General features: G+C 44.1%; 1 protein-coding gene across 3 annotated transcripts in view; it reads left to right on the top strand.

Moving 5' to 3' along the window:
* Positions 1–17556, top strand: part of LOC116874737 (inhibitor of carbonic anhydrase-like) — a 46228-nt gene extending 28672 nt beyond the window's left edge. For 2 of the 3 annotated variants that reach the window (XM_032869672.1, XM_032869671.1), the window contains exons 10-17: positions 1000–1090; positions 2314–2388; positions 5120–5275; positions 8344–8485; positions 13388–13452; positions 13978–14162; positions 15873–16059; positions 17329–17556. In XM_032869672.1, the coding sequence (XP_032725563.1) occupies positions 1000–1090; positions 2314–2388; positions 5120–5275; positions 8344–8485; positions 13388–13452; positions 13978–14162; positions 15873–16059; positions 17329–17363 (936 nt within the window). In that variant the 3' untranslated portion in view covers positions 17364–17556. The remainder of the gene's footprint in view (positions 1–999; positions 1091–2313; positions 2389–5119; positions 5276–8343; positions 8486–13387; positions 13453–13977; positions 14163–15872; positions 16060–17328) is intronic. The other variant, XM_032869673.1, reaches the window with a different exon arrangement.
* The last annotated feature ends 2135 nt before the right edge of the window (positions 17557–19691 follow it).

Raw genomic sequence — 19691 nt, 5'->3', positions numbered from 1 at the left:
AATAATAATAGTTAATATCTCAGAAGTTAGTTACTATGTGCCAAACATGTTTATGGGCTCTTAACTTGCATTAACTTATCTATTTATTTATTTATTTAAAAGATTTTATTTCTTTATTGTTAGAGAGAGAAGGAGGGAAAGAGAGCACAAGCAGGAGGAGTGGCAGGCAGAGGGAGAGGGAGAAGCAGACTCTCCGCTGAGCAAGGAAGCTGATGTGGGACTCAATCCCAGACCCCTGAGATCGTGACCTGAGCCGAAGGCAGACGCTTAACTGCCTGAGCCACTCAGGTGTCCCACATTAACTCATTTAATCCTAACAATGAGCCTATCTGCCCATTTGATGGATGAAAAAAATGTGTATAGAATAGTTTTTAAGTATGTGTCCTTTGGAATAGTCAGATCCAGGAGGCTGTGTGGTATACGGGTTATGAACAGGAGTTAAGGACTTGAACTGTTTAAGTTTTAGTTTTAGTGACTATCTATTGGAGAAATTATTTAACTTCCCTCTGCTTTACTTTACTAGTGTATAAAAGGGGAAGAATTATATAGTACTTACCTTATTGGATTTTGTGAGGAATACATGAGGTACTCTCTCTTTCTCGCTCTCACTCACAAATAAATAAATAAATAAATAAATAAATAAATAAATAAAACCTTTAAAAAGAGAAACAGTAAATACAACCCCTGAGTCTGGACATGTAGATTACTGAGTGACAGTGATCACAAAGAAAATGTGGTGAGGGCATAACCAGGACTCAAGATGGGTCTAATGAGAGCTCAGAGATGCCAGGGAGCAGGATCTGGATTGGGCACTTGTTCCTGGGTCATCATGTCCAGTTTTCTAACCCCCATGGTGATACAGGAGAAGTTTTGGGTGGTCCATGATGTGATGAATCAAAAGGGCATATGACATAAAGCCAATGAGACAGACACCTCTGAGGGTCAGTGAGACAGGAAATGGCTTCACTGTTGTACTACTGATTTATTTCTTAACTTCAGAAGGGAGAGGCCGATGCCATGACTTTGGATGGAGGCTTCATCTACACAGCGGGGCAGTGTGGTCTGGTGCCTGTCCTGGCAGAGAACTACAGTAAGTGGGAGGGGGGTGCCTGTCAGTGTTTTATTTTCTCTGGGCCATGGACATAATAGCATGGACATAGAAAGAAGGAGAAATGATCTAGTTCATTGTTGAGGTAACAATTAACTATGGGAGAGGCTAGCAGATAGTATCCTCCTTCCCCAGAATCAGAACCAATGAAGATATGGACACAGGAGTTAGGCAGAAAGAGATGAAAAGAGATGTTTATTACCGAAAAGGTGATATTGGAGGTCATGGTACAGAGCTGGCCTCAGGGCTCGCCAAATTGCCCTGGAATTAGAGTTACCCACTAGTTCAGGAGAACAGGTCTGTTGGCTTACCCAATGGCTGAAGGCAGAGGAGAATGCATATTGTCATGGAGCATCATTGAAAAGATCTAAACCATCCTCTCCCCACTGTTTAATGAAGAGGGGCACAGCCACATGTGCCTCGTTCAATACTTTTGCTAAATTTACTAGTCCAAAATTAACTCACCCCAGCTGCACTGGAATGTTGAGGGGTGAGGCTACAAGGTCATGTTCTTCAGTGGGGACCCTTTCACATAAAAACAAATAAAGCTGGGGAAAAGAAGATTTCACCAATATAATTTATCAGGCTCCTCATCTGTTAGGCAGTGAGCAAGAAACCATCCATTATCCTCCAAATAAAACAACTCTGTGAAGTAAATAATGGTAACTCCGTTTTACTGATATGAAAACTAAGAGTTGTACTGATATAAAAACTCTTATAAAAACTTCTCTAAGCTTAGAGAAGTTGAATGAGTTGTCCAAGGTAGAATGAAGACCATATCCAGGTTTTCTGACTCCATGAGCCGTTTTTTTTTCCCTCCAGCATAGCAAGAATGATTGCCTACCACAATCCAGAGCTCTGAAGGGAAGGAAGATGTCAGGATGGCTTGAATCACACAGCTAATGCAAAAGGATCTTTTCCAGATCTTCAGTAGTCTCTGCCCCTCTTCAAAGGGCCTCCTTTTCTTTCTCTGCAACTCCCTGAGTGTTGGGGAGATTCTGGGGCAGAACCTAATGTCTAAAGGCAAAGGTCAGGGAGAGGGGTTAAATGGGCCTGCAGAATCTTGGCTTGTTGAGAACCAGTGACAAACTGCTTAGCTGGTGTTTCTTATTTCATTCCTCACTCTTGAGACTGAGAAGCTCATGACTTTTCGTTGAGCAATATGAGAGCTTAATGGCCTGTATACCGATTGCTTTTCTTTTCAGTGCCTACAGGTGGGTCTACGTGTGTAAATACACCCGTGGCAGGTGAGTCAGCATCAGTAACACTGGGGCTCAAAGGTAAAGGCCATTGTTGGGGAGAGGGTGAGAAAAACCTTAAAAATGAAGCAAAGTGACTAGAGTTGTAAAAAATAAAATAAAAACAAGGAGGATGAGCAGATGTGTCACAAAGCTGTGGTGATAAAGACTGTTTGTGGGGTTCTTCACAGACACCAAGGACTCCTGCTTGCACTCTTCCCATTTACTCTCCTTAGCTGTCCTCTAGGCTGTGGGCATCATTATCCTGTGTGGATGGGGAAAGTGAGGCCCAGGGCCATCAGCCAGGGAGTGGCTGCCCCTGGGCTTGAGAAGAGGTGGTGTGACTGGAAGCCCCTTGCCCTTCCTGACACACCACCCTACTCCTTGCCACGTGCTGCCTGCCCTTCTCTGCCCCAGGAGGCAGGAGCCCATTCCTGGCACTTCTGGGCCAAGTGGAGGCTTCAGGATAGGAGAAGAGTCCCCGCTGCTCTAACGAAGAAGAGGGGGAAAATGAGCTCGACCTTTTAGCTTTCAGCCAGCTGACTGTAACAGCGGAGGCGTCTATCTTGTCTTTAGAATAGACGAGGTGACAGGTTCTCCTGTGTGTCTACATAGGCAGGAAGGGTCTGGATCTGTCCCTGAAGTACGTAATCTTGGAAAAACAGAGCAGTATTTCTCAATCCAGTATAGTGCCTGGACTGGTTGCATCAGCATCACCTGAGAACTTGTGAGAAATGCAAATTCTTGGGCTCCACCCAAATCCATCGAGTCAGAAACTCCAAGGATGGGGCCACTGCTCTGTGTTTTAACAAGCCCTCCAGCTAACTCTGATGCACACTGAGGTTTGAAAACAACTGTGGTGGAGGGTCCTGGGATTAAAAACAGGTGCTCACTTGGGTTTGGCCTTTCTTATGGGACAGGTAAACTGGGGGAGGTGGGTGGGTTTGGGCCACCACAGCACGAGTAGGAGCTCCGGTCCCTGCTGAGCACAGGGTCACAGAAGCCCTGCAGGCCCACACCCCACCAAATCTTCTAGAGTGCAGAGCTGCTCCCCTGCAGCAGCTCTCCTCCATGTGCCACAGGACCCAAGCCCCAGGATATGCTGTCCCTGTCCCCCTCTGCTTTTATGGCTAACAATGTTCAGTGAGTTGTATCTTCATCCCCAGCCCTAAGGGCTGGCATTTCATCAGCCATGCAGTCTATTGAATATAGAATATGTGAAGTCAGAAAGAACTCTGCTTCAAGAATGGTTGAAATTTCCAGGAACTGCAGTGATACACAAATGCAAGTCACCAAAGATGCTTAGAAGACAGTTCAGGGTGGCTGGCTGAGAAGGAGAAAGATTTGAATAGAGACAGAGAGGGATCAACTCCAAAGACAAAGACACACACACACACACACACACACACACACACACACACACACACCCAGATGGCAATAATTAATGCCATTTGTGCAGAATTAGTTACACCTCCAGAAAGGCACTGTAATAGTATTTGGCTCCCAGAATGGTGTAATAAAGCACAGTCTGGTAAGCCAGGGCTAGCTGTGGCTTCAGGAGAATCTGCTTCACTGAGAGAGGGGCTCTGGTACTGCTTGTGCCACTAACAGCATGGTTGGAAACCCAACAACGTAACCTCCCCGTCATACCCTAATCTACAATGTGCCCATATAAGCACATCTGATCCCCCGAAAATCCCCCTGGATGGGTATCATTGTCACCATTTTACTGAGGAGAAGTTGAGGATCCTAGACACTAAGTGACTGGTCCTAGGAAGTAACTGGCAAGGCAGGTCTTCCACCTGCCACATTCACTTCCAATTTTTCCAGGTTTGACTATGTAGAAACCCAAACCATGATGGCAAGAAAGGAAGTGTAGTAGGGAGGGGGGTTTGGAGCGGTGGTGGAGGACCACATTATCATCTAGTTCTGAAGATTTAGGATTCTAGTTTTCTTATAAATTCAGATACGCTGTTTAAGCCTCCATCAAAATGCATAATTCAGTTACAGAGTATTGGGATAAGAATATACCAAATATCCGTGGTGTTCCATTAGAATCAAGAACATGAGAAGAAGTCTCACTCCTACGAAAGACACTTGGTATTACTTTGGAAGTGAATGCAGTATGACTAAAAAGATTAGAAACATATTTTTAATATTGGAGAAAAAAGAGATTAAATTGTCACTATTAGAAAATGATGTTATAAATCTAGAAAATCAGAGACTTTAAAAAAGGAGTTATTAAAGCTCTTTCTTTTGGACTTCAACAGAAATATTTCAATAGGTACACATATGTATGTACAAGATTTACATAGATAACTTGTAATATGGCAAAGTCGGTCACAACGGAAGTGCCCACCAGTAGGGGGATTACAAAATATGGCACTTCCATATAGGGGAACTAACATAGATTCAACCAGTAAACAGAATGAGACAGCTGCATCTACTTTTGCTGAATCAGTTTATCAGTGAGGGAGAATAAAGCATCTTTCAGTAAAGAATATACAGCAGGAGTCCACTGAAAAATATGTGTAAATATTTCAGGATGCATATACGTAGACACGTCCGGAGAGTGGTAGTGTCAGACTGTTTGGCGCCATACCTAATAATGATAATTATTGGGAGAGTCTTCTGCTAGAGCAAGGTGAGGGGTTCAAGCTACTCCCCCTCCCCTGGGAGAGTGGTAGGCAGAGACTAACTGTAGCAGCTCTAGAAGACATTTTCAGAAGATCCTGGAGCTACTGAAATTGCATTTTGATATCTCTGTTGCAAGGTCATTATGTCGTGGCAGTGGTTAAGAAATCAGATCCCTACTTCACTTGGGACTCTCTGCAAGGCAAGAGGTCCTGCCACCCCGCAGTTGGTACTTCCGCAGGCTGGATCATCCCCATGGGTTTAATATACAACAAAACCGGGTCCTGTAAATTTGGTAAGTGTGTTCTGGGAGGCTGTGCGGCAGCCCCTTCCTTTGGCCTGTACCTGTATTGTACAGGAGTTCAGTTCAATGGCAAGGAATGTCAAGGGATGGCATGAATGGGTAGGGGGGTCAAGTGCTGGGCAGACATTACAGGTGAGCTTCGCCTCTCCTTGAGCAGGTGCTCCCCCTTCTTCTCACCTCCTTACTTCTGAAGGGAATGGCTTGGTCCAATGGGCAGTTATCAGGGAAATGCCCTACTCCTTATGTGTTACAATGGGCTCAGGGAACAAGCCTGGGTTGCATAGCAAGAGTGGTGTGTGTGTGTGTGTGTGTGTGTGTGTGTGTATTGTTTTCCCATATAAACCAGACTGGTTGTTTTGTAAAAACCGAAAACCATATACCAGTAAGTCCTTGAGTGCTTTTTCACTTGCATCCTTATCTCCTTCAGATTCTCGTATTTGTCATTTTAGCAGTACTCTTGCTGGTACCTAAAAGTCTCCTGGTGCCCTGCTTTTCCCAGCCATCTGACAAACCCCACCTCTGCACAAACACCATTACCTGCTCTCTTCACTCTCTGCACCTTAGCAGCTAAACATGGCTGGAGAAGTCATGGGGTAGAACAGTTCATTCCACTGGAAATGGTCCAGCTACTGGCCTCAGCGGGCCTCTCTCAGTCACACCCAAACTGTGTCGCTGCTCCACACCCCCACACTTCCCAATAATTACCCTAATGTCCTCATTGTCCACACATTTCCAGCCCACACCCATCTACCACCCTTTCTCAGCACATGACTCATCTCAGCTGTAATAGACATCAGAAACGGCCAAAGATTCCCCCCTCACCATCCCACTGCCAAAGCTGTGGGCTCCTCATGGCTGTATCTGCTCAGCCTCCCCCGACCTATACTCTGGGTGAAGGCGCCTCCTCTTCTCTCCTCCCTAGAGCCTCATACCCTTGGTTACTAGTTCTCTGTCTGGTATAGCCAACAATTTCTTTCAACATTAAACATCCCCAGTGTTTTCCATCTTTTAAAGTATTCCTTCTCCCAGCAGTCTCCCCGAGCTTCTGATTTGTTTCTCCTCCTCCTTGCTGCCAGACTTCTTAGCAGCATGGTCTGAGCCACTCATCTCCCACTCACTCCTCCACTCCCTGTCCTCTGGCTTCTCTGCATCATTCCATAGGAAGGACTCTGGTCAAGGCTACTGGTGACCTCCATGTTGCTCAGTTGGAAGGTCTTGCTCCAGTCCATTCCTCTATGACTTCTCTTTCTTCAGATCACCTTAAAACACTATCTTCTGACTTCTGTGAAAATGCTGGCTTGATTTTTCTCATACCCCTACAAAGTCCCCTTTCCCAACCTGGTTAATAAATGTTTCAATTGCTTAAAGCAGATTTCTTCCCCCACTCTAAACCCAATCCTCAGGCAATCACATCCATGCCTACAGCCTCATTTGCCATCTAAACAAATAATATGGGCATCTGGGTGGCTCAGTTGGTTAAAGGACTGTCTTCAGCTCAAGTCATGATCCTGGAGTCCCAGGATCGAATACTGGATCAGGGTCCCTGCTCAGCAGGGAGTCTGCTTCTCCCTGTGACCCTCCCCTGTCTTGTGCTCTCTCTCTCAAATAAATAAATAGAATCTTAAAAAAAAAACAACAAATCCTGTTAAACATTAAAAACTAGGCACATAGCCAGCTCTAACTAAATGTTTGCTATTATCACTATTATTAATATTATATCTATATGTTGATAACTGTTGTGTCTTTATCCCTAGCACAGATCTCTCTTTGACCTCCACACCTGTGTATACTGAACTGGCCATTTGACATTATCTAGTTATTATCAAAAAAAGTCATTATCAAAAGACATTAAGCTCAAAACAGAATGTATCAGCTCCGCTGAGTCTGCTCCAGAGCTGTCTAGCTCAATGGAGGACCCTACGGTCCATCCACTTGCCCCAGCAGAAAACCAAGCTGTCATCCTCCATGTACCCATCCATCACCAGTGACGTCCCTCTCCACTGTCTCCCTCGCCTTGTGCTACTCTAGTCCAAGCTGCCCTCACCTCCCCTGGACTATTACAGTAACCTGCTGCCTGCACCCCGCATCTGCCCTGGATTCCATTCATCCCACTGGCAGACCAGTCCTTGTGAAGCACACATCTGGCTATATCTGGCCCACCACTCCTGTCCCAGCATTGCTGTAGCCCTTCAGAAGATCCTCATTTCTCTAAGGAAAAAGAACAAAATTTACACAAAGGTGTAAAAGTGGGTCTGGACCTTGCCTCCTCTCCACTCACTCTTGCACTGGGTGGTCTAGCCCAATGGCCTCTTACTAACCTTTCTGTGATCTTTGCCCCCACCCCCACCCCTGCCCTGGGCCTTCACAGATGCTGCTCCCTGTCTGGGAAACGCTTGTCCTTTCACCCTTCACTTAAGTAATTGCTATTCATTCTTCCTCTCTCAACTTGAAGTCTCTCCCCTATTCCCAGGTCTGTATAAGATTCCTTTATGTGAAGTTGTATAGAACATATTCTTTCCCATTGCAAGCTGGGGTTGGGGGTACAAATTCACTAGTGTGGCTACTTGAGTTATGACTATTGTTCATGGGCTTGGGTTCCAGGAGCATGGGGCCTATGTGATGTCCTCACCGTAGTGCCCTGGGGCCCAACATGGGGCTTGGCATCTGGGCCTCTTGGCTCTTTCCTGGATTTGGAGTCAAGATGAAATATAAGGGAGGGCAAGGGCGGCAGAGGTCAGGAAAAATGTGGGAGAGGTTCGACTGGGTGGGCTTTCAGTTTTGTTCTCTCTCTGTTAGGATTACATCTCTGTGTATACTTCCAAACCTCCGCCCTGTGCCACTTCTGTTCCACAGACCCTTGTCCCAACTTCAGCCAGTCCCCGTTTACTTTGCTCTAGTTGCAACTTTTTTTTTTATTCTGTAATGTTCTTATTTGTAATAATATGGTACCAAATCCCTGAATGTGTCTCTACATCATCCAAGGAATTCTAGGGACAAAATCGGAGGCTTTCTTGCTAACATAGATGAGAAGAGCTGACCTACTGCGTTTTCCTGCACAGATGAATTCTTCAGTCAAAGCTGTGCCCCTGGGTCTGACCCGGATTCCAGGCTCTGTGCTCTGTGCAGTGGTGGCAGCAGCCCAGGCCACACCTGTGCTCCCAACCACCACGAGAGATACTATGGCTTCAGCGGGGCATTCAGGCAAGTAGTGTCTGTGCACCACCTTTTTCTTGGGCACCAACCCAGTGAACCTCTTGTCTTTTCATCTTTTCCATCACCCCAGGATCTGGCTGCTGCATTTAGGAAGAACCAGAATTAGAAAATAGAACCCCAAATTCCCACTGGCCCCAAGGAGTCAAGCCCAGATCCTTTCTGGAGCACTTTTCTGCAGACCCAGCTGACTTAGGGTGCCTGAGGAGAAGCAAGAATGAGGGGTGCAGGGTCACAACCCTGGGTCCACTTTTTTTCTTTTCTTTGCGATTGTGGACAGGTCACAGAATCTTTCAGAGCCCCAGTTTAAAATCAGAGGATGGGCACTCGACCTGTGCTTCTTACATCTGGCTGAAGAGTACATTTAAAAAATAGATATTCCTGGGCTCCTTCAGCCCTTCAGGAAACTTTATTGAGCAACTATTAATGTGGCAGGCACTGGTCTAGGTAGAGGGGTCATAGCAGCAAGACACAAGTAGCTCCCTTGTCCCCCGCATCTCAAGAAGGTAGGACAATGAACATAAACAAGGGCCACTCACTTCCTGACTGTGCTAACTGCTACAAAGAAACCAAGGTGGGGTGGTGTGGTAGTGACTTGGGTAGGGGACAGTTTTGGAAATGGTAGTCAGAGAAGGCCTTGAAAAGCAGGACTGTGTGAGCTGAGAATTAAATATTGGAAGGGAATCAGGCTTGAGAAAAGCTAGAGGAAGGGTATCAAGGAAGAAGGAACAGCCAGGACAAAGGCATGAAGCAGGGCAAATCATGCTGTGTCTGAGGCCAGAACAGAAGGCCCTGAAGGTGGGGGGCATGGCGGGGGCAGGGGCATGGGTGTGCACAGGTTGGAGCTGAGGCACTGGATATGTCTTAGTGCCCTATCGGCCTGACCAAGGAGGTAGAGTTAATTCTAAGTATGCTGAGCAGCGTGGGACCCTTTGGGGCGGGAGGCATGCTGTGTGAATCGGGGTTGCGTGGCAACTGGAGAACACATGAGCATCTAGGATGGACCCCTTTATTTGTCACACTGCCAGACGACTTTGTCCTGCCATCTCCAAAGTTGTGTCTTTTTCATAAGCCATACATAATGACATATTTTCAGATTCCACAACATCAATGTACACTGAACAAGAAACCTAGGCTAAAGTAGGGTTGGTTTTTGTTTTTTGTTTTTTACATCGCAAAATACTTTGGCATTAGGGTTGATGGTCTTACTGGTGCTAATATGATAATAGCAGAGAGGACTTAGAATTGTCAGAGCTTTGTCTTGAAACAAAACTCGCCCTCTTCCTCAAACGAAGTTCAACACCCACAGAACAATCTTAGCTTCAGATGGCTCGTTATCCCCACCACCTCCTACCTGCATTTCCACTCCTGTGGGTTTCCTGGCTCCAACAGATCTTCATTCCTACTGACTTGTGCCCCACCCACCCTGCCAACTCTTCCCTGTTCTCTCCCTGCTTTATATTCCTCTCCCCTCCACACCCAGCATACATTCCACAGCCAACCACAATAATCATTCCTCTGTGTGTAGCCTCAAGTGCCTGTCCCTCTGCTGGCGAAAGCAACAGGCCTTGCTTAGGTCTGACATTCCACCACTAGGCGTCTGCACTGCTGGGGTGCCTGGCCTCCCTTTACAGTAAGGAGAACGTACCTCAAATGTGCACGTGTGCCTAGTGCCTTCACCACCCACTCTTCTAGAAGATGAGTCCATCCTCTGTCCTCTCCTCAATCCTCCAACACATCTGCCTCCATCTGTCATGCCTTTGTTTCCTACTTCAACACAGAAAATTGAAGCAATCCAAGGAAATGCCACAATGTCCCACTGCCATCTAACCCACTGCCCTCCCTCCGTTTGCATGGGCTACCTGGCTGTCTTCTAGCTCAGCCCTGTCCCAGGCCTGCACCAGCCTCTCCTCCAGCCTGGTCAAGGGCTTTGCTTGGCACTTCTCCTCTCTTGCTGCTGCACCATCGCAGGATTTTCTCTACTACGTCATTTCCACCAGCATCCACACATGATGCTGTTTTTTTCACCTTAAACATCAATAAATAAGTAAAATCTCTCTTGATCTCACTTCCCTCTTCAGCAACTTCCCATTTCTCTCCTTCTCTATATCCCCCTTTCTTGTTTTATTTTTTAGCACTTTTCACTCTCTAGAATACTATATATTTTATGTACTTGTTTAATGTCTTTTTTCCTTTAATGAGATGAATAAAATCTCCTTTGTTGAAAGTGAAAAAAACCCAAAGAGCTTCCTCTTTAGAAGGCGTGAGACTTGAGCCTTGGGAGTGAGCCAAGATACTTTAAAGCGAGAGTTGCCAGATAAAATTTAGGACATCCAGTTAAATTAGAATTTCAGATAAACAATGAATGAATGCTTAGTATAAGGGAACCCACTCCTCCTCCCCCCTTCTTCCTCCTTCTCTCCCCACTTCCTCCTCCTCCTCCTTCTCCTTTTCTTCTTTTTCTCCTTCTCCTCCTCCTCCCTCTCTTTTCTTCCTCTTCCTTTTTTCTCTAAAGAAGAGAGATGCCTCATTTTCTTTCCCCGCAGGATGGTTTTCTGTTTCTCAGCCTACATGGAAGGAAATGTCTGTGACTGGCATTATTACAGCTTCTCATTTATAAAGAAGCAGTCAAACACAGACCATAATGTACTCATCCCAATTCCCAGGAAATGGGATTGTCAGCCCATTTCCAATGAAAGCTTCATGTTCACACAACTCATGCAGCGAAGTTCCATTGTAAAGTTTTAGCTGCCTCCACTGTGACCAGATAGATTGGGAGGGATGGGGGAAAGGATTCAGTTCTCAAAGTATTAATGTTTGGTAATCCAAACAAGAGTCAAGAATTTTTAAATTAAATTATACAAGGGGAATTTTGTTTTCCTAGATATAAAAATCACATTATAATACTGTATAATACTTTAATACTATGATCAGTACAGACAGGTTTGTGTGCAAGAATGACAAATCAATGGAGGAGATTAGACTTCAAAGACTTATACATGGACACATTATATTCAGTGTATAACAAAGATAATATTTCAAACTGGGGAAAAGATGAACTTGAGAGAGCAAATAAAATGAGTGTGGCAAAGTGGCTCCTGGATCTGGTGGGAGCAGATTCAATAGTGAGTCAATCCCAAAAGCTGACTGGCAGGGGTCAGTAAGGGTGGTGTGAAGGGGTGCTGATTGCAAGGGCAAAGATTCCTTTTAGGTGTTTGGATGAGTGTGGGAGGGAAGCCATTGCTGAGGGCAGTGTGGGATCAAACAGGGATTATTGATTTTCAAAAAAGAAAAGAGGTATATGAATGCTGATAAAAAGAGCCCAGCGATCAGGGAAAGACTGCAATTACATAAGAGAAAGAGGATAACTATCAGAAGGTGCCTGAAAGTGTGGGCGGGGATGGGATGCGGGGCACCTGGAGGGGCACTTTTGCCGAGAGACCTTCACTCCTTCTTTGTGTCTGGAGGACAGGAGAAGAGCACTGGAGACTCGGGCTGGCAGATTTGGCAGAGGGAGGCTGGAAGAAAGCCCACGTGATGATATCTGTGTTTTCTCTGGGAAGCAGGAGCACATGTCAGAGTGAGTGCTGAGGAGAGGGTATGTGGTGAGACAGAGGCATGCGGGAATTTGGAAAACATTTTAGTAATTGCTCTATGGAGTGGAGAGGTGGCTATCTCAAATAGTGGTTCTCACCACTAGAGCACAGATTCTCCTAGGGGGCTTGTTAAAACACAGCTTGCTGGGCCCCACACCCAGAAATAGGTCTCGGGTGGGGCCCAAGAGTGTGCATTTCTGACGGGTTCACCGCTGGTTCCAATGCTACTGATCCCAGCCCACACGTTGAGAACCACAGATCTAAAGTAGATCGAGGAAAGCAAGGATGCCCAGGAGAAGTTAATGATCAGGAGAGTCTCTGGTCTGCCTCCCTACTAGGGTACAGACACACCTGAGGCAGACTGTCATATGTATTCAGGACTGGGATTATATGAAGGACAGGAAGAAGAAAGAAATAGGGCAAAGGAAGTTTAGGAAAATTGAATGGGAGTAATTGACCATAGCTAAGTATAGAGGGACCTGAAGTTAGGAGAGAGAGAAAACTGGAGAGGTGCTCCTGATAATTGATCACTAATGTCAGTTGCCAACTGATTGGATGTCCTAGAACTGATTGCTAATGCGTTTGACATTTCTCATAAAGAATGGACCTTAGGGGTACCTGGGTGCCTCAGTGGGTTAAAGCCTCTGCCTTCAGCTCAGGTCATGATCCCAGGGTACTGGGATCGAGCCCCGCATCAGTCTCTCTGCTCGGCAGGTAGCCTGCTTCCCCCTCTCTCTCTCTGCCTCCTTCTCTGCCTACTTGTGATCTCTGTCTGTCAAATAAATAAAATCTTAAAAAAAAATCCTACAAAAACAGCAAACTGTGTATACTTAAAAAAAAAAAAAAAGAATGGACCTTAAACACAGAGAAACATTTTTCTGCAATTAAGTGTGAACACATACCTAGTGATGCACATTCACTAGTGATCATTAAGACTGACTAGACATTGATTTTAATCTCTGGTGTGAGTTTTGATTCAACCAGAGAGTCATCCTTGAATATCCCTGTTCATAGGAGAACACAAACATCTCCTCTGGAGAAACCAATCAGTATTTAAAACAAGGAACGAAATAGTGGTTATCTACAATAGGAAAAAAATAAACAGGTTTCTTTTTTCGATTACATTTCCCCTCTAATTCTCAGGGACAGCCCAAGTGTTACAGTTGTGTGTGTGGATGTGGCCAGTGTTCGTTGTGGTTCTAGTGGAGGGCGAATGAGCCTCTAGGTGATTCTCTCTGGGCGTCTCTCCCTCCCGCTCCTGTTGACGCTCCTCACTGACCTGACCCTTGCTGTGCAGGTGCCTGGTTGAAAAGGGAGACGTGGCCTTTGTGAAGGAGAGCACAGTCTTCCAGAACACTGATGGTATGTGCCTGTGCTGTCATTTCCTCCCTTGGAAAAAATCTGAGTCTGTCCTGGAAAGTGACTCCCAGTCAGACAACTGGGGAAGTTTATTAAAGAATGGCTGACTCTCTTCATGTATAGGCATTCCTTATATATTCTGGATACTTTTTGTCTGCTACATGTATTGACAATATCTTGTTTCTCTCTGAAAGGTTTACCTTTGCATTTTCTTAATGGTGTCTGATGAACAGACATTTTAATGTTTAATGTAGTTCAACTTATCAATCTTCTTTCTGGCTGTTGCTTTTTCAGGCCTGTTAAAGAAATGTTTGCCTTTAACAGGACTGAAAACGCACTAACTGGAAAGGCTATGAATTTATAACCATGAATTTTTCTCTTTCTTCTGTTTTATTTTTAAAGTTTTGTTATTTCATTTTCCTGTGTCTCTGTGATTCTCCCAGACATTGGTAGTTGGTCACATCCCCCCAAGGAGGGCACTATGACCAGAGCTGTCAGTTGTGGCTGACTGACCTTCCTTCTCCCCAGGCAAGAACCCTGAAGCCTGGGCTAAAGATCTGAAGCAGGAAGACTTTGAGCTGCTGTGCCTCGATGGTACCAGGAAGCCTGTGACTGAAGCTCGAAGGTGCCACCTGGCCATAGTCTCAAATCATGCTGTGGTCTCAAGGAAAGATAAGGCAGATTTTGTCCGCAGGATACTCTTCAATCAACAGGTTTGGGCACACAGAAGGTCCTTCCACATATCCCCCAAACTGAGTGCTCAGATCACCTCCAGAGCTGACAGGCACACCCAGCCCAGTCTCATATCCGTTCTCCCTGGGCAGTGGAACAGATTCTCACAGCTCTGCATCTGATAAAATCAGAAAGCTAGCTGGTGGCTATGTTCACTTTGTGCTCTGGGGCTGTCTAGGATATCAAAGTGGACTGAAAGAGCCTTGGACACATGAGTATCTGAAGGGTCTTCCTGAGGCTAACTTTCCTCCCTGAACAGACTCCTGGTACCTCTTGGACTTCTTCAGTCTCTCCATGAGAGTTGTCTCTTGCTTCTTCTGTCATAGAAATAAGGGAGATGGCTTAGTGCCCGTCACACAAGGGTGAGGAGGTGTATGTGGCAAAAGCAGAAAGGAGGCTACTCTACCTGACTTAGGGTAGCTCCCAATGCATTACTGAACCTGGGCAGGCTGAGCATTGTTTTAGGCTTCCTGAAAGTTCAAGAGCCAACATTCAGACAATTCATGACTTCTACAGGCAGCCAACAAGGGCTATGAAGTAGCAGGATGCCTAATTCAAATGATCTTAAGAAAACCCAAAGCCTCATCTGCCTTTCAGCTTCGTATACCCCATTCCTGGAAGACCCCTATATGAGTAATCCCTGTGTTAGCATATGCTGCCCACACATCCCAGTTAGAGGGCTACAACCCAGGGAGAACTGGCAAAACAAAAGGCTCTTGGTTAGGGACACTTGAAGGCATGTGTCTCCCAAAACACAACTTGCCCCTTGGCTGTCCGGGGCTGAACAAAGAAAAAGAGAGGAGGGGAAGAAAAGATGGAAATGTCAGGTGCCTGGGACAAATCTAGAGTATAGAAGAGGCCAAGGCAGCAAGGGCTTTGGGCAGTGGAAGACAGGTAGCACGACCCAGAAAGTTGAAAATATCCAGCAATGACAGGCAGAATTGTGATACTGTGGCCACAAAACTCGAAGCTTCTTCTTTTTTTTTTTTTTTTTACATTTCTTTTTTTTTTTTTTAATTTCTTTTCAGCGTAACAGTATTCATTGTTTTTGCACCACACCCAGTGCTCCATGCAATCCGTGCCCTCTCCAATACCCACCATCTGGTTCCCCCAACCTCCCACCCCCCGCCCCTTCAAAACCCTCAGGTTGTTTTTCAGGGTCCATAGTCTCTCATGGTTCACCTCCCCTTCCAATTTCCCTCAACTCCCTTCTCTCCATTTCCCCATGTCCTCCATGTTATTTGTTATGCTCCACAAATAAGTGAAACCATATGATAATTGACTCTCTCTGCTTGACTTATTTCACTCAGCATAATCTCTTCCAGTCCCGTCCATGTTGCTACAAAAGTTGGGTATTCATCCTTTCTGATGGAGGCATAATACTCCATAGTGTATAGGGAAGCTTCTTTTATTAAGCAGTTACTTTACATACATTATCTCCATTTACAAATGAGTAAACCGAGGTTCACTGAGCTCAGTAAAGAAGTTTCCTAAAGTCACATGACAAGGAAAAGCTAGGGCCACGATTTGAACCCAGAGGCCATGCTTTTTGTCATTCATGGTGCCTCTGAGACTGTTATTGTGTCCCAGGTCTCCCAGGGGCTGGAGCTGAGCAGTGCAGCAGACTTACATCTTGTGAGGCAGAATACATAACCTTGTGCTCCTTCTCACTCTCTGTCTGTCTGATGCAGGAACTCTTTGGAAGAGATGGGTTTGAATACAGGATGTTCCAGATGTTTCAGTCGTCAACTAAGGACCTGCTTTTCAGCGATGACACGGCATGTTTAGCTAACCTTCAGGACAAAGCAGCCTATCGAAAATACTTAGGACCAGAGTATCTTACGACAATTGCTAACATGGGACAATGCTTACACTCTGGTGAGTAGAATAAAACACCAAGGAACAATACCATGGTGGGGGGCAGGAGAATATGTTTAAGGACCATTGTGTGCCAAGCCTTGGGCCACTACTGATAGGAGAACAAAGATGGAGAAGGCATCTGCAGGAGGATGCGAAGCTACACTGTCAATTAGACAACAGTGTAAGAGAATACCTGAAAAAAGACCAGATTGTTTAAAGGAGACAGAGAGTGCAATTGAGATCGTTTGGAAACTGAACATGTTTACTTGTGCATTTCCATTTTTTTCCTAACAAAATGAAAAGGTACACATGTGTGAGTCCTTCACTGTAGGGAGAGTGTTGGGAAATGACCCCTATATATCACTCATAGAGGATCAATTTTGAAAGATTTCTTTTTAAAGATTTTATTTATTTATTTCACAGACAGAGATCACAAGTAGGCAGAGAGGCAGGCAGAGAGAGAGGGGGAAGCAGGCTCCCTGCCGAGCAGAGAGCCTGATGTGGAGTTCGATCCCAGGACCCTGGGATCATGACCTGAGCTGAAGGCAGGGGCTTTAACCCACTGAGCCACCCAGGTGCCCTCAATTTTGAAAAATTTTAAGTACAATGTATAAATAATATTAATAGAAACTATAACTATACTTAGCACTATAGTGTTCCCTTTCTAGTATATATACATATATATATATCTATCTATATATATATATATACACACACACACATATATATATATATTTTTTCAAATGGCATAATGTGTGAATAGTATAGTTGCCTAAAAAAGGATTAAATTGGAGAAATAAAATTAGAGCTGGGATAATCAAATTGCTGGGAGCGTGCCTGAATTTTTGTTGAATTATATCGTATGTTGAAGATGATGAAAGTAAAAGGAATGGAAAATATATTTAAGGATAGCACTGATGTCAGTTAGGAGAAACAGAGACAGAGAGAGAGTGAGAGACAGAGAGAGAGAGAGATAGAATTTAAAAAAATCAGGCACCAGGTGGCTCAGTCAGTTAAGTGGCTGGCTTCAGCTCAGGTCATGATCCCAGGGTCCTGGGATGGAGCCCAGCATCAGGCTCCCCGATCAGCAGGAGCCTGCTTCTCCCTCTCCCTCTGCCTGCTGCTCTGCCTACTTGTGATCTCTCTCTCTCTCTGTGTCAAATAAATAAATAAAGTCTTTAAAAAAAAATCATTACCTAGCATTTACTTTTAGAAAACAGGAATAGAAGTGTGTTTAGTAAGCACAGGAAGTACCTGAAAGTCTGTTTTTTATGTTTTGCTTCACAGAACTTCAGGACGCCTGTACATTCCATGCACATTAAAAACTGATCCAAGTGGGCAACCACGGAAATGCTCAGTGCCTGCAAATATGGTGGGGACACATCTCACTTGTCTGCATGTGGGCCTTTGTTAACTTCAGTTGTCTTATATAATTATGTGCTGTAACTGATACAAAATTAAAGTGAACACAAATTACAATGAATAAAAATTATTGTGTCTGCTCAGAAAACTTCATTATACGTCCTCAGATTTTTTGAGGGGAGAAAACTATGTCTTTATACTAGAGTTATGCTTCTAAATTAAATATCTATTAAATTATATCTTTTTTTAAAAATGTACCAAACAAGCTCGTCTTCCCTCCCTATTCTTTAACTTACTCAAGAGTTGAGTCACCTATATAGAATTGAAGCAATAAATCTGTCGGAAGTGAGTCTGAGTGGTGATTACAAGTGTGCAAAAAAATGCATTAGTATGTGCAGTATCGAGGACTTACACAATAAAAACAAGGGATAAAGAATGAGTTTGTTTATTTTAAAAATATATTTGAACATTTAAAATTCATAATGTCAAGGGGAATAAAAATCCTGACCCAGATTACTTGGAAGACATTAAAATTACTACAAAAATCTAACCCTACTACCTACTGACTCAATTAAGTGTTTCTTATCAGAGACTTTGCCATATCATGTGTTACCATACTTGCAGCTTGTGGTAGTGCCTTAATAAATATTGACTGGGCCCCTAAGTTATATATTGTTAAATGTTAGTTTCATGAGTGTGGATTTCTGCTTATGTCTGTGAAAAAGTAACCAGTACAGGACTTGCCCTCCTTCCATAAACAACTAAAAAACTGACAAAGTATATGAAACAACTTTTCAAACATTGGACAATAGCAGCACAGGACCCTGGTCCCTGAGATAAGGGAAAGAAAAGAGGTAAGCAGAACGATGACCCTACTTTTTGCCTGGAGGAAATTTCCAGATGATGGCACAGGGAGGGGGAACCCAAGAAAGCCTGTCACATTAGTTGAGGAAACAGATAAAAGCTTGGAGAGAAGCAAGATGACTGGAGTTTGTATACAGAAGACATCTCTAGAAGAGTCCCCTTGAATGTTTGGTGAAATGCTCATCTTCATGAGTGTAGAATGAAATTGAGATCTGTAGGACTAGGCAAAGAATAACTGTGAGAGACCTGCAAGCTGAACAATTCCCAGCACCCACACAGAGCTAGGAATCATTTGTGCTCCTACTATAGCCAGAGTGAAGAGATCTAATTGAACATCTAAAGATTTCACTGAAGGTCAGACCTTAGATGTGAGGATAAATAAAGTAGCTGTAGACTAAGGGCTGCTCTATACCTGCCCTGAGAGTGAACTAGATTTGGTAGGACCAGCTGATCTGTAAGTAACTTAAATGCCTTCTAAAATAAGTCTCAGTACACATTAAAGGAAGCCAACACAATCTAAATATTCAGAAATGTAGCTTATGTAATATCCAGCATCAAATGCAAAAATTACCAGATATGCAAAGAAGTGTAAAATGTGACTCAGAGTCAGAAGAAAAATCAACCAATAAAAACACACCTAGAGGGGCTCCTGGGTGGCTCAATTGGTTAAGTGCCAGACTCATGATTCTGGCTCAGGTCATGATCTCAGGGTTGTGAGATGGAGCCCTATGTTGGCCTTCATGCTCAGCATAGAGACTGCTTAAGATTCCACTTGCGATTTCCTCTGCCCCTTCCCGCCCCTGCCCAAATAAATAAACAAAACCTTTTTTTAAAAAAAACCCACACACCTAAAAATCAGAGATGATGGGATTTGGACAATGGACTTGATTTAAAAAATTTTTTTAAGTTTTTATTTAAATTCTAGTTAGTTAGTATACAATGCAATATTGGTTTCAGGAGTAGGATTCAGTGATTCATTACTTACATATAATATCCAGTGCTTATCATAAGTGCCCCCCTTAATACTCTTCACTCATCTAGGCCATCCCTGACCCACCTCCCTCCATGGTTTCTTCTCTATGGTTCTCTTATGGTTTGTTTCCCTGTCTTTTCCCCCCTTCCCATATGTTCATCTGTTTTGTTTCTTAAATTCCACATATGACTGAAATCATATGGTATTTTTCTCCGATGTACTTATTTCACTTAGGTAAATACACTCTACATCCGTCCATGTTGTTGCAAATGGCAAGATTTCATTCTTTTTGGTGGCTGAATAATATTCCACTGTATATATATACACACCACATCTTTATGTATTCATCAGTTGATGGACATTTTGCCTCTTTCCATATTTTGGTTATTGTTGATAATGCTATATACATTGGAGTGAGTGTACCCCTTTAAGTCTGTATTTTTGTATCTTT

This window comes from Lontra canadensis, unplaced genomic scaffold, assembly GCF_010015895.1.
Source record: "Lontra canadensis isolate GAN:19392208 unplaced genomic scaffold, GSC_riverotter_1.0 scaffold38, whole genome shotgun sequence".
NCBI lineage: Eukaryota > Metazoa > Chordata > Mammalia > Carnivora > Mustelidae > Lontra > Lontra canadensis.
The sequence above is the reverse complement of the archived record's forward strand: the minus strand, read 5'-3'. Positions and strand labels throughout refer to the sequence as shown.